The 14,941-nt window shown below is 43.3% G+C and overlaps 1 protein-coding gene across 4 annotated transcripts in view; it reads left to right on the top strand.

Moving 5' to 3' along the window:
• arhgef28a (Rho guanine nucleotide exchange factor (GEF) 28a) overlaps window positions 1-14,213 on the top strand; it is a 37,678-nt gene extending 23,465 nt beyond the window's left edge. For all 4 annotated transcript variants that reach the window (XM_041059121.1, XM_041059119.1, XM_041059120.1 and 1 more), the window contains 19 exons: window positions 477-612; window positions 711-766; window positions 873-933; window positions 1,086-1,221; window positions 1,343-1,458; window positions 1,779-1,919; window positions 2,140-2,390; window positions 2,479-2,604; window positions 2,732-2,849; window positions 3,014-3,268; window positions 3,387-3,463; window positions 3,634-3,812; window positions 3,939-4,030; window positions 4,165-4,350; window positions 4,822-5,060; window positions 5,821-5,868; window positions 6,588-7,106; window positions 8,752-9,037; window positions 12,349-14,213. In XM_041059121.1, the coding sequence (XP_040915055.1) occupies window positions 477-612; window positions 711-766; window positions 873-933; window positions 1,086-1,221; window positions 1,343-1,458; window positions 1,779-1,919; window positions 2,140-2,390; window positions 2,479-2,604; window positions 2,732-2,849; window positions 3,014-3,268; window positions 3,387-3,463; window positions 3,634-3,812; window positions 3,939-4,030; window positions 4,165-4,350; window positions 4,822-5,060; window positions 5,821-5,868; window positions 6,588-7,106; window positions 8,752-9,037; window positions 12,349-12,524 (3,198 nt within the window). In that variant the 3' untranslated portion in view covers window positions 12,525-14,213. The remainder of the gene's footprint in view (window positions 1-476; window positions 613-710; window positions 767-872; window positions 934-1,085; window positions 1,222-1,342; window positions 1,459-1,778; window positions 1,920-2,139; window positions 2,391-2,478; window positions 2,605-2,731; window positions 2,850-3,013; window positions 3,269-3,386; window positions 3,464-3,633; window positions 3,813-3,938; window positions 4,031-4,164; window positions 4,351-4,821; window positions 5,061-5,820; window positions 5,869-6,587; window positions 7,107-8,751; window positions 9,038-12,348) is intronic.
• The last annotated feature ends 728 nt before the right edge of the window (window positions 14,214-14,941 follow it).

Genomic DNA, 14,941 nt, shown 5'->3' with positions numbered 1-14,941 from the left:
TATTGAATATAAAACAGTTTTGTAAAGACCAGTATCCCAGGTCTTGACTCAGGTATGGAATATATGACTCTCTGGGAGACAGAACCAGGAAACGTCTCTGGGAATAACTCAAGGTCAGAGTGACAGACCAAACATGGTGTCCAGCCTCTTTCCTTTCAATGATTAATCCCCTGTTGTTGAGTCAGCACAGAGACTGGAAGCCCTCTCCGACCTGCATCTGTTGTTTATGCCATGCTTCATTTCCTTGTCAGTGGACTTTCTTTGGGTTTGGAAAAAGGCGGGGATTCCTCCCAGGCTCATTTATCTACTAACATGTGGGAGAGTTTACTCTGCAAATAGAAACTAGACAAAGAGGAGCTATAGAAATATGATTTAAGGCCTTCTTTGGCCTTGGGTCATAGGTGTAGTTGCCAGTCTCGCTTTTTCTCTGTGTGGCCTCGTTGTTTACACCTATGTCTCTAACATGGTTTTCAAAGGGGAAGGGGAAGGACAGAGAAACCAAGGATAGGCAGCTGAATGGACATCGGTTTGCGACAGGGTCCTGTTTAGGCCCCACCATGTGTGTGGTATGTGACAAACCAGCCTCGGGAAAGGACCTGCTGCATTGCTCCAGTGAGTAAAATGTTTACTCCAAAAAGTTTACATTCATATTTTTTGCAAAATATGAATAAATAAATAAAAAATCACACGTAAAAACTGTTCTTTCCAAGGTTGCACTGCCATCGTCCATAAGGGATGTAAGGAATCTGTTCCCCCATGTTTGAAGGTGAGTGTTGTCCTGAAAAGGTTTTAGCTGCTTGTCTCTACTGGAGCCTGTCCTTGTATCAATTGTTTATACGCTCTAACTGGCCTCTCTCATTTGTATTACTTAGAAACTTCAGGATAAATATGCAGTTACCATGGTGAAGAACAGGACAGCATCCCTCCCACAGAGTGAGTTTACAGGATAAGGGTCAATGGTCACGAACAGTTTTGTTGTCAAGCTCTCTTAACCATGTTGTGTTTGTAGCATTTAGTTGCACTGGGGATGTTAGTGTCATGTATGCTAACGTGGGGTCATTCTCCTTTGAAATCTTGTCCCACAGATTTCACAGTGAGAGAAAGTCCTCCTCAGTGTGTCATCCCCATCTCTACCTCTCTACCTGTCATGACCCCGAAGGAGAAGAAGGACACAATGAGCCAGTCAAGCTCTCTCTCCGGAAGTTTCCCCAACAGCGACAGGTCATTAAACTCTCAGATTTAATAAATTACATTACATAATATGATGTGGTGATTTTAGTAAAAAAAAAAAAAAAAAGATTGGCGTAATAATTCTTGTCTGTGTTCTTCTCTGTGAGTGCAGTCGGCTAAGTGAGAGTTCAGAGACAGAGTCTGATGCCGTGAAGGGGACCAGCCATTCAGAAGAGCCGCTGCCGACTCCGGCGTCCTCCACCTCCACGGACTCATCCTTCGGAGAAGGTATGAGATGAATAAGGCTCATTGTTTTCATGAATTTCCTCCAAAAATACCAAACAAGAAACAAGCGGGTTGGTCCACATCTACCCAAACAGTATCGCATTACAAGGTCCCTCTGTGAACAGCATTACTCAGAAAATTGTCCAGTAATAGGAAGTAAAGAAAACGAAAGGGAGAAAATACAAATGCACTGCTGGCTATACATCACAGTCCCTCGAAGTACTGTAAGTTACAAAAATACAACCCAACTCCAATAAATGTAGATTTTTTTCAACATTGACTGATAAAAATGGACCCTGTTTTGTTCATTTTTGCATCCATAGACTGTGTGGACGCGTATGTCCAAAGTGACATCTCCGCTGATGCAGTGGATTACGAGGCAGAGTCGTGGAGTCTGACAGTAGAGCACAAGTTCTGCAAGAGGCAGGAAAAACGAGCTGTCAAGAGGCAGGATGTTATCTATGGTAAGCAGATGTCAGATGTTGTGAAAGAAGACCACTGGAATGTGTCATTTTCTGCCAGTGTCAGTATTTCATACATCTGATTGCTGTAACCACGTATAATTGTTTTAAGACTGTTCTGATTGAGTAACAGTTTCAGCTTTTTGGAGAGATATAACATGATATATGCATGTTTTTAAGTGACACACACATTGAGTGTCTACATGTTGAACCTCTGGTGCAGAGCTGATGCAGACTGAGCTTCACCACCTACAGACGCTACACATCATGGCGGAGGTTTTCCGGCGAGGTATGAGGGAGGAAGTGCAGCTAGACACAGAAGCGGTGAAGCGGGTCTTTCCCTGTCTGGACCAGCTGCTTCTCTTCCACCACACCTTCTTCGCTGCCATGAAGGAGCGGCGCCACAGCTCAGCCCAGCCCCAGGGACACAGGAACTACCTCATCCAGCGAATAGGAGACGTCCTGCTCCAACAGGTTGGTCTCCTGAGACTACCTTTGCTCTTGGAAGCTGGTGCTGATGTGAATCACTGTGTATGTGTGTGTGTGGTTTTTTTTTCTGCAGTTTTCAGATGAAAATGGTGAGAAAATGAAGCAAGTATTTGGAGAATTCTGCAGTCGTCACAACGAAGCGGTCAGCTTTTTCAAAGAGCTCCAGCAGCATAACAAGAGATTTCAGAACTTCATTAAGGTACTTGACATTCCCAGAACTTGTTTTTTTTTTTATTTCTCTCTCTTTTAACCATTTCTAACATAAAAGCATCACTACCCTACTGCTCAGGGGAATGTAGCATAACCCTTGCTGCTATTTTTTCAAGCAACAAGGTAATAATTCTTTGGTGCGACGGAGGGAGATCCCAGGGTGCATCTTGCTGGTAACCCAAAGGATCACAAAGTACCCAGTGCTGCTGGAGAGGATCTTACAATATACTCAGGGTACGTCATCTACTGCCATCTGCTGGCGAAATTGGTCACATGGTTTCTAGACCCAAGTGTTTGTCAAAAACAAAGCATAGCACAGTATTTCATTTCAGTAAATATACAACTAAAACATGACACGTTCTTCAGTCTTCTTGTATTTTTCCTTCCTTATCTCTCAGAAGACACAGATGAGCATGCCGACCTTTCTAAAGCCCTGGCTCAGATCCGGGAGGTGATAGCAGCCGTGGACTTGAGGGTCAGTGAATATGAGCAGCAGCAGAGGTTACAGGAAGTGTGGAACCGCATGGAGAACCGGAGCTCAGCCAAGCTGAAGAACGGACATACCTTCCGGAAGCAGGACATGATGGGGCCTGGACAAACACTCAAACACCAGGGCCTGCTCCTGTGGAAGACTGCCACTGGTCGACTGAAGGGTGAGACTGACATATACTCTTGTTTTATTTGTTTTTGTGTGTTTTTTTTAATATATATGCGTTTACATGACGGTAATAAACAAACTGGTGACATGACAGTGTTTTCCTGCTTCCTCAGATGTCCTGGCACTCCTCCTCACAGACACACTCATCTTCCTTCAAGAGAAAGACCAGAAGTACACATTTGCCACGGTGGTATGCACACATTAATTGTGTCAGGTTGATCTCAAAGAGACAAATACCCTGCTGTAACTGTAGTCAGAAAGTCATACCCAATTAACTGTTCACATAAAGTGAATTATTTTATGCTGGGCCATTATCACATTACGTAAAATAATAGGTTTCCCTGCTTTAATGTACTTCAGGACCAGAAACCTCCAGTCATCGCCCTGCAGAAGTTAATAGTGCGAGAAGTAGCAAATGAAGAGAGAGGGATGTTTTTGATCAGTGCATCAGCTGCCGGGCCAGAAATGTACGAGGTCCACACGTCATCCAAAGAGGAACGAAACACTTGGATGAGGCTCATTAGAGAGGCTGTAGAGAGGTTTGTTTTGTATACATCTGTGTGTGTGTGTGTGTGAACTGAAGAAAAGGAAGATACTGAGAAACTGAATATTTTACCATTTACTAACAGTTTTTCTAACCTTCTTTTATTATTGCCACTGCTCAGCTGTCCGGAGGAAGAGGAGGGATACACAAGTGAATCTGAAGAGGAGAAGAGAGCTGCTGAGGCTCGGATTCAGAAGATCCATAAGCTGCAAGGTACTTGGAAGCATGTCGCATCATGTAATATTTTTTTTCCTACACAATCTGAATGAATATGAATGAATATTCATTACCCCAGAGTTGATATTTTACAGTGCTTAGTCCTTGAACCATGTGAACTTGTGTTTCAGAGAGTCTGATGAACCAGGACCAGCAGATCTGCTCCAGCCTGGAGGAGAAGCTGCAGATTTACACAGAACTCTCTGCTCTGAGTGGGAGGACTGACGCTTCGGTAGTCGAACCGCGACTGCTCGTACAGCCGCACTCAGAGGAGCTGCCCCAGGCTGCCGTGCTGCTGGCTGCAGCTCTGCAAGAGGGTGAGACGTTTTTCCCAATATTTTATATATCGTTCATGTAGTTCTCTTAATATAAAAGCCATTTAATCCATAGATTTAATATCATTGACAATTGCAGGCCATTGTTCTTGGATGGAAGTTATCATAAAGAGATATTCATCCTGTGGAATACATTTATCTGGGTATAATTTAAAAAAAGAGAAGTCAACTTCTCTTCTAAATATTTTCAGTATCTATTATGAAAAACCTGAAGGCCGAGCCCAGAACATATGAAAATGGTCGGCCATTTTTTTCACTGCCACCAGTATTTGTTTTGTCCGTGAAAACCCTGTTGTAGGAATTTCACATTCGCAGAATATTGTATAATGTTCTTCTGACCAAACCCTCACACAAAACTTAAACTGGCATACATGGCAAAACCTTATAACCACATGATCCCAGCCCCACTGGGCATTTAGTTTCACACTTGTTTTTGTTGTTTTTGTTTTCCAGTTGAAAACCTAAAATCCACGTTGTCATCCAAGACCCGTTCTCCCTCCAGTCACAGCCCGGACTCGGACACAGACTCTGTGTTTCCTGTCAGCCCTGCTACAAGTGCAGAGCTCCCCTCAGATTCTTCTGAGCCCTCACCTGAAAACCCTGAGGGCAGTGAGGGGAGTTGGACTGAGGCCCTTGCTCTTCAGTCCCCAGCTGACTTGCAAAAAACGGACACAGATGACACTGACTTGAAGGTACAGCACTGATCCTGATGTGTAAAATGTATTTAGCTTATAGCAATGCTTGCTTGACCTCATGGTCTAAATTGAAATTGAAAATTAAATTGTTTTTTTTTTAGTTAAATATTGATGCAGCGATATGATGAAATGTTTTTCCCATTACTGCAGTTGTAACGGTGGAGATACAGTGGTACTGCAGAGGTATTATGGGTCATTACAGCCTCTTACAGCCTGTATCTGAACGTCACCTCTTTCCATTTCTTCACAGATGTGTGGCTCAAGATTGCCAGCAGTTGTTTTAATAATTCAGCGCGGCCTATTAGAATTACATTTCATTCTTAATGTGATGAATCATTGATAAGCTTATAATAAAGGAAGAAGTCCATTTAGTTCCCAAAGGTATTGTGCCATTAATAATGTATATGGAGACTTATTCCAATTACCATGCCACAGTTGTGCTGTAGTTTGCAGCTTTTTATGAACTGTGAGGTAAATGACTCTGATAAGAGAGAATCATTTTCTTATCAACTCAACCCGCAAACAGTTTGGTAGGAAACCATGTGGCCTCAAGGGGGCGCAAATGTTGCATGAATGCAACTTCAAATTCTGAGTCTCCATTAGCTCGTCATGAGAGTTAAATGTTTAAAGTTCCCTGTGTAACTCATGCATTAGCAGATAATGTAGTGAAATTCACACGAAATCTTAAAAATCATGTGTGAGAAACACTGAAGAAATAATTCATGTGCACGTTGTGTGTGATTTTGTTTATTATCAGGTTGCTCAAAGCGTCCAAAGCCTGACCCAGTTACTCTACAGTCTGCAGGTGAGTGGATTACTCAGTATACAGTCATACAACCACCTGCTACTTTGTGCCTTCCTCACAGCCCGCATCTATATTTTCATCCAGTCAACACACAAACAAAGGCCCATATATTCTCAGCATGAAGAGGCACATGCTATGTTAGTGTCATACTCAGTCGAGATGAAGGCTTTAGGCCTGCACACTCCAGTTTCAGTAAACAGAGAACCAACACTCCGCTCAGATGTTTGAAGCCAAAGGTAGCGAGCTACAGGAGAGACGATCCTACTGATATTTTTGCTGCTGAGAGACATAGGATGGTCTTTTGTTTCACTATACACAAACTCCTCTTTGGTATAAAATGTAAATTTGTGGAGAGAGAGAGAGTGTGTGTCTGTCTGTCTGTCTGTATTTGCATATGGACAGGTGTGCACACACTCTGGCCTATCAGTGTAGGCTTGAGGGTTTTGATCACAATGCCATTTTCATATTCAAAGTTCTGTATCCTTTCTTGCATATGAACCTGAAAACCGCGGTTCTACCAGTGTCGTTGGGATCATTTCACCGTGTAATGAGATGCTGTTCCCCTAACACACATATAAATTCAGGCCATCCTGCAGAGCCTGATCATAATTTCCGTCCCATTTTGCCATTCAAATCACCTTCCCTTACTGCCTATTGTGAGGACATAGGTTTTGCACTTTTGTAAACCCCATCTCTGTGCCCTTCCCTCTCTGTGCCAGGCTGCGGTGACCATCCAGGACAGCTGCTACGAGGTCCAGAGGCTCCTCCTCCAAGAGACCGGGCGTCCTTCTCCCCGCACACAGCGAACCTATCTTCCAAACGTCCGGGGCAACACCTTACAAGAACAGGAGAAGCAGCGTAACCTGGAGAAGCAGAAGGAGGAGGTGGTGGCGGCTCAGCGGCTCCAGGACCGACTGCGCCAGGAAAAGGAACGCTGGGAGAAGGAGTGCCAGGCCAGGGAGAGCCAGCAGGGGGAGCAGGAGAGCAGGCTGGAGGAGAGGGAGAGGCAGTGCCACCTGGAGGCAGAGAGGCTGAGGCGGGAGAGGGAAGAGCTGGATGAGCAGCTGGAGGAGTACCAGCAGAGCCTGGAGCGGCTCAGGGAGGGCCAGAGGAGTGTGGAGAGGGAGCGCGAGCGCCTGGAGAACCAGCAAAAGCTGCTGCAGACCTGGAGGCACGGCCGGCAGAGGAGCCTGCCCACTGTGATCCCTCACATGGTCATACCTCTAGATGGGCAGCAGGTAGGGGAGAGAACATAATGGACACAACAGAAAGCTGTTTCTTCTGTCTATGGATTTTAAAATAACTTCTCGTTTCTAATCTGAGGCATTAGTCAAGTGCTCAGTGATGCTTCTGACCAAAGCTCTTGACCCTGACACCAGTGTGATGTAGATATGCAGTATTTATGGAGTATTTCTTGGCCGAAGTCATTAATGAGAAGCTTTTCTCAGACCGCTATCAACCTCAGTTACGCTGGTTCACTCATTTACACAGAGCAGCTCAATCCCCTCTTGATATACGACCTGCGATAATGAGAGCAATTTCAGCATCATTTGTCTTAGTGCTCCAGCAGCCCCACTCACCAATAAACATCTTAATGATTGATGATAATTAAACCGTTGCAAATAAAAGCTCCGACAAAATAATTAAAACCAGAGTCACGCAGCCCAAGAAACCAATCAATCGTGTCCAAAAGGACTTAAATTATCGACACTTTGTTTGAAAAGCACTACAGTGAAATGTCCCCCGCAGCTGGAAGGCACGGAGGATAAAGGGTGTACTGTTCTCCTTGCCCTTTAAGTCTCAATGTACTTCACATGGAAAAGCAGCAGTGGTGAAACGAATATAGCACATTTAGCCTCTGCTGGGTACGGCTTTGTGCTGCTCAGTTCAGCAGGTGTGACTGTTCAAAAGACGCACACAGAGCACTCGAATGGACAGATAAATGAGCAGACTCGTGTTACAATATTCCCTCTCTCCCTCATTAATTTACACACCACCTTGGGCCTTTGCAGTCTAGACGTGATGAGGCTCTACAGGCTTTTTGTGGACTTATTTGTTTCCATTCATCTGTTTCAGTCAGTGTGGAGGCTGCATTAACAGCAGTGGTCTGACAAAGGCGTGCAGAGGCAGTGGAGGTCCTAATGTTCCCCTGCTAATGTTTTAGCCAGAGGCAGCAGTTCACAGGGTCAGAGACAGATCGAATGACGTACACACACACACACACACACACACAGTTCTCAGGTCCTTTCTAATTAGCTGTGCTGCCTCGGCTCAGCAGTGGAAAGGCCATGTTGATGTGAAGATGGGAGAGAAAAGGGGACGTATCAGGACAGGCTAGGAGGAGAGTCTCACACCTTTCATCAGATGTCAAAGGGTCAGTTCACCCAAATGACTTGAACATTTTTCACACCTACCGCTAGTTGTATCCAGCCTGGGAGGTTTGTTTGTGTTGCTCAAAGCAATGAAAATTTCACATTATGAAAAAAGCAAGAAGGTGTCTTTAAAAAAAAAAAAAAAAAAAGACAGGGCAAATAAAACCAAAATGATCAGTAAGTGGAAAATTGATTTTGTAATTTGAGTGAACTGTTCCTTTAAAATGATTTTAATTACAGTTTTAGAGGAATTGAGGTCTAGAAACAGTGCCCTTTGTAGGTTTTGTCCGTTATAAAATGCATTTCCTGATCCCTCATGCAAATGCATCAGTGCATTTCAAAGGTGCGTTGTTGAAAGATTTCACAGGTGTGGAAAACCTCCAGCCATCAACATCCTTTCTCACCTGGGCAAGAATATGAGCTTCCTCTGAATTTATGTTCACACTGTGCTTGATTTTCATCTCTCAGCTCTGTTGCTGAATGTGACCGTGGCATTTGCTCGCTCCCTCAGGACTCGACACCAAGTCAGCCAAGAGAGCACGCTGGTAACGGCTCCATGTTTGTGAATGAGGCTGCGTTCGCCAGCACCAGCATCAACAACCGCCACGTCCACCAGAAAAGAAATGACCCCAGCGCACACAATTGTCTCAACACCCTGCTGGCCAGATCCAACAGCAGACAGCCCCCCATAGCTAAGACTCCCCATAATCCACACTCAGACTCCCAAGGATGGGTGATGGGGACAGGGTACCTCTGCAGCCCTGCAGGAAGGCTGGGACTGCAGCACACACCCACTGGTAAGAATGACTAACAGTTTAATGTTTTATCATCTGTGAAATATAAGAAAAACCTTTTAGATTTAAAAAGTGGCCCATTTAAGAGGTCTCAAATCCCAGATTGTGTAACACTGAGATAGGAATAAAGAAAAAAAAAAGCAAAATAACTTAGCTACAGACAAAGTTGCAGAGAAAGTGATTAGATTTTCGACCATTTAACTACATTAATTTCCATATCAATGAGTAAAAACTTTACCTCACTATTATCTTTGTTTTCAGTAAGTTAGCATGGAAATATACACTAATGAATTCATCAAGTGGCTCAATCACTACTTTTCATTAGTGGTTATGTTTAATATCCTGTATCTTAGTGCTAATGGTGCGATATTGCACAGCTCAAGTGCCTCTTGTATTGGCCAGTAGCAGGCTGTTATCATACCGCTGCTGCTCAGTGTCATTGAGAATCCACTACCTGTGAGAACGTAAACAAACCCTCTGCCTGCAATGGTTTCATCCACGTATGCGAAAACATGCTGTACACACACACACACACACACTTCTGTCAAGGCTGTATCCGTGGTGAGGCCCTGTCTGTCCTTCCTCTCCGTTAATCAGTGTCTCCTGACAAAGAGGCCACCCCCTCCTCCCCACCACCTCCACCTGCACCGGCAGCGAGCCGGGGACCCTCGCCCGCCAAAGGAAAAGAAAATCAATGGTTTCTCTATCTATCGACTGGCAGGGCAGACAACAGCATGTGAATCACAGTTCACAGGCGATGGCTGACTGATTGGGACATCGATCTGAAAAAATCTTTACAAAACTCATTACAGCATGACTTGTCATCGCATCATGCGAAGGGGCGGTGTGGGTGAAAGGAGGAGAATGAGAGATGTAGACGAGTATTCATCTGTGTTTCGCTTGTGAGGTGTCAGCTACATTCTCGCGTTTGCCCATCCCTGTTCCTAATCCATTCATGCACACGCTCATTCTAATGTTCATGGCAGCCTGGGAAAATTACAGGTTATATGTGACTCGTCCCTCAGCCCGTGTGAAAATGGGGTCAGTGTTAACTGCAGCTGCAACTGGAGTTTCTGGTATTGTTTACCAGCTACAGCAAGTAGCACAATCTCTTCCTTATTGATCAGCTTATTAACCTTTCCTCATTATTGAGCACACACAAGCCCCAGTGAAATCTGAGTCACTTGTTAACAAGCCTGGGGTGAATACTCAGCTGCAGTGTACGACACAGGGTGCATTCCAGCTCACATCTACCCACAGCCCATTCCTCAGTGGATCCCATGAGGGCCTGCGATGCAATAATCTTAGACAGTGAATAAAAATCCCAATTGTCATAATTTCCTGTTAGATTTAAACCTCTACAGGGAGTCATTTTAGTGTTTTATGTGCAATCCAGATTTTAAAAGCTCCTTCGTGTGGATCACGCGCTGTCTGGTATGCAGAGGAACCTGGTATCTCTTTTTTTTTCCTGTTAAAAGGAAAGGAATCTCTTTTAAATGCAAATTCTCCATTATGCTGCCAGTCACATGGATCAAAATATGATCTCACTTCTTGTCCTCACCTGAGCATGTGAAGATTTTTTCTCACACACAGACACACACACAGAGACACACATACACACCCTTCCTCATTCAGTGGATTTCCATAATTTGTGCCTTTACAATGTAATCTTGGAGAACCAGTTGGATGGAATTTGCTGAAATGACTTCTCATCTGATGAGTCGCATCAGTTTTTTTGTTGCTCACCTTTTCATATAAAGGATGAGAGCATCATGAGGAAGCTGACAAAGAAAAGGGAGATAAAGCTGGTGCTCTCTATAGTATGTAGCTTAATTCACACCTTACATAATGTGCGGCATGATGCACAAACCTGCTTTGTGACTATGTCACAAAACATCAGGCTACGCAGTGATGGCTAAATGATACCTATGATTATTTGCTATATAATACTAAGATCACTAATAAATCAGAATAAAACAGAACATTTGTTGTCCCACCAGGGCAGAAAGTTTGTCTTTGTCTGAGCAATGCAAACAGTCAGGCTCTAAAACCAGACGCGGATATTAAACAGATATTACTGGGTTTCCCACGTTTGAATTTTGTTTTTTGTCAGTGTATGTTTCCAGATACAGTGTCCGAAATTTTAAAAGGGAGACACTGCTTTTACACAACGGACTCTGTTTACAGGTCTTGGTGAAAACTACTGCATATGTGGAAAAGTCTTTAGTGGCTCCAGATGGAGCTGTGCAAACTCTGGTAAACTGCCTCAGGTCATATCACTTGAGTTACTGTATCATCAGTGTTAAAGGTGTTAAGGGCCAAATATATATATATTTCAGTAAAATCCATTTGCTGTCTCTGTTCTTACATATTAATAACGCTAAAATCTTACGTCATGGCAAAAGCTCTTCTACAGAGACTGAGAGTTTTTATCATCTGGCTTCGCACTGATGTCTCATCTATCAGAGGCCAGGCCTATATGGTGGCTAACAGAGCTACTCTAACAGACTCTTATATAATTAATCAAGCAGAGACACTTTCCTTCAGGGACACAATGAGGCAATTTATAGTTCACGCCATCTGTTACCATGACAGCACACCTGCCCTAATGCTAGACAGCACCCACCATGCACACAAATAGCAAGAATGCAAGCACACACACACACACACACACTGAGGCACATTATCAACTGGCTACCACCCACAAAAACACATAGCCTTTCAGGTCTCAGATAATTGAATAATAGTGTTATTGATCCTTTATTCCTTTATTCTGAGTATTATTAACAGAATGCCTGAAGCTGGAGATATTAGATTTTTCTCTAAGACACTTCACACATATCTTGGCTGTTCATCCTTCCTCATTTCCAGTCTCTGGGTTCCTCATGCCCTCTTGTCAGCCGTGAAGTGTGCAGAGGCAGGTGCCATCGAATCCCAACCATGACGATTGATTAGGTTGACAAAGATAATGATGAAAGTGACAGCTCTGAGTAGAGGGGGAGTGATGGATATCTTGAAAATCCTTTTTGTTTTCACTGACGCTCTCATGCTCCAGTGCAGGAGGGAGCAGCAGGCAGAGCTGCAGCAGCTGTGGCTGATCTATATGCTGTTAGTGATCAGATGAGTGAGCTAAACAATTAGACTGAGCTCATTAAACAGTGGCTACATGCCCCATCCTGGTGATTATTTATCAGTGGTTGCTAAATGATGAAGTCTCTTTTGTTTCAGATTTGGTCAATGTATTATCAGTGTCACTTGCTGCATTTCTTCTACATAGAGTGTAATAATGTGTTTTTTTTCTGCGCCCCGCTCAGATCATAACAGTCACAACTACATTGGGGAGACCTGGTCATCAACAGCAAGCGGAGCTGATCCGTATCCGGGGCGCCCACATCCCAGTGACCCTCAGCTGGACTTCAATGCGCTGGTTTCCTTGGAGACTGACAGCGGTGGGGAGGAGGGCAGGGAGGAAACCATTGTGTACCTCTGAATATTGATAAATATCAGACTCCAAAAAGCCAACCCAGCGCCTGGAGGAAGATGAAGACATTCATGAAGCATCAGGATCGGGGATCGGGGCAGCTTCAGAAAGCATTTCTCTTTAAAAATGTATTTTGATTTTTGTATATTTGAAAGATTGTTGTGTGACCTTTTTTTGTTTTTTGTTTTTTTGTGAAGTGGAGAGTTACTGGAAACACGCAGAGAGAAACAGAGATAAAGAAACTGAGGTTGTTTCAAACTCAGTCTCACATGTGTCATGCACCTTAGCTCGAGGCACCACAGGGTGTTCAGTATCTCTTTATTTTCTGTTTTCTGTTTTTTTTGTGTGTGTGTGTGTGGTCTTTATTGTCTGCAGCCACACCTTTCCCCGCTCTCTGCTTCCCACTGTCCCACCTTCACTGCGTTCCTTCCTCAGGTCCCACATATCTCATCTCTCGGGCTCTATATTTATTAAATTTACCACAGAGGGAGAGGCAGTGTATACCCAGTACCAACACAACATCAGGGTGCATCTCTCCAGTGGGTGATAGTCTTGCCGTGGAGTAAACTGCCCCTCTTTCATTTATCAGACAGGTTATGTTTATGTACAAGCGAAGCATAACGCAAAGCACAAAACCTTAGAATTGAAAGATGAGGTGCGACAGCGTCAATCCCACGTTTCCCACATTGTCATCATTTGTTTCTTTTTATCTGAAGCTTTTCTTGTTAGGAGAAATAAGCGCAGATGCGGATTTAAAAAAAAAAAAAAGCCAGAGAAAGCATCTGTTTCTGCAAAATGGAAGTTGTGGTGCAGGAAAAAAACAAAACAAAACATACTGGTTCCAGTTTGGTTCAGACCGTAGGGTCCAGGCTGAAATATCTCTTAAACCACTGGATGGATTGCTATTAAATGTTCTAAAGAAATTTTCTAAAGACAATCATGGTTCCCAGAGGATAAATCAACAATTTTGTCTATGACCAAACACCTGCAAAACAAATGGCATTCCCATCAGTGTCAGCTGTACTTTGTGTTTACCGCTAGTTATGAAATGTCATGCTAACATGTGAAAGAAATGATCAACGTGGTAAATCAGGATGGCAGCATTGCCACTGGAAGCATGTTAGCATGGGGACATTAGCATTTAGCTCAAAGTGCATTGTGCCTTACTACAGCCTCACTGAGCTGCTCTTTACAAGTTGATGATATCCTGAAAATATGTTCACAAGCATCTGGAACAATATGAAGTTGCCCCGTACCTGATGCTGTTATTCTTAACACTAAATTATTACACTTGAATATTCATGTAGTATCTACTTATTCTCTCTCATGGGCATTTTGTGTAAAGAGGTCCCTGTGCCAATGCTATAGGTGTCTCTTGATTAATTGGTTTATTTGCTGTTGTAGTCTCCTAATGGGACAATAAGGCAGTGGAAGTATTTAAATGTAATTTTAGTACCATGTATATATGTTTGTGCTTTTATTTATTTATTACAGTACAAAAGAGATTCAGCATTCTGCAGTGCTTTGTGAAGGGTTGTATTGTAAATAGAAGTGTACCTGTGTAAACTGATGAACAGGTGTGTTTTCTTGTTGTGTACTCATGTGCTATATATTCAGACACAGCTGTATTGATAAAATTGCTTTTATTGAACGTGAAATAGTGTTTTGTTTTTCTTTAGTTTATTACCCGGGGGTTTGTGAAGGTGTTAATACAATAAAATAGCGTTCAACGTTCAGCTTGGGCACAAATATCGCTTCAGTTTTTATGTCCCTGGTCTGAATGCGAAGCAGTGTCAACAGATGTGAGAGTGAGCTGCACGTTCAGTTGCCAGCAGTGACAGGTGGTAGACCAGGTGCATGAATATCACTGATTTCCTGTCTGACTGCACCTCTGAAGTGCAATCCCCAAAACCACATCAGCATTGGATGAAAGTGATATGTTGTGCAGCAACAAACAACCTTGCACCTAAATTGGTGGGCCACAGCATTTTGAAAACACTAAGACTTTTATGCATATAAAAATTTCTATATGCAATGCAAATACAAAAATACAATTGAAACCAAACTTTCAAGCGAAGGCTAAAAATAAAAAAACACACCCCTCAATTGGAGCTCCCAGGTTTTCCCTGACAGCAGTAATGTATTTTATATGCTCCGCCTGTGTGTTGTTGTGTGGTGTGTTGTTGTGTGGTGTGTTGTTCCTTTCCTTTTAGACGGAAGAGCAGATGCCTGAGATCAACAGGGTCTCTGTTCTACCCCCAATATGCACCTTATCATTTCACAGAGGTGCTGTATACAAACACCCACTCTGTTCCTTGTCAGCTACAATCCTCAGTCTTTAATGTAGCTTTATTAAATGTAACTTACAGGAAAATGTGTGTAACTCGTGCTTTATTTACCATGCATACCAATTATCCTGCACTGAT

Source organism: Toxotes jaculatrix, chromosome 16, assembly GCF_017976425.1.
Source record: "Toxotes jaculatrix isolate fToxJac2 chromosome 16, fToxJac2.pri, whole genome shotgun sequence".
In the NCBI taxonomy this organism is placed as follows: domain Eukaryota; kingdom Metazoa; phylum Chordata; class Actinopteri; family Toxotidae; genus Toxotes; species Toxotes jaculatrix.
Note: the sequence above shows the minus strand (reverse complement) of the source record. Positions and strands in the feature narration are given on the sequence as shown.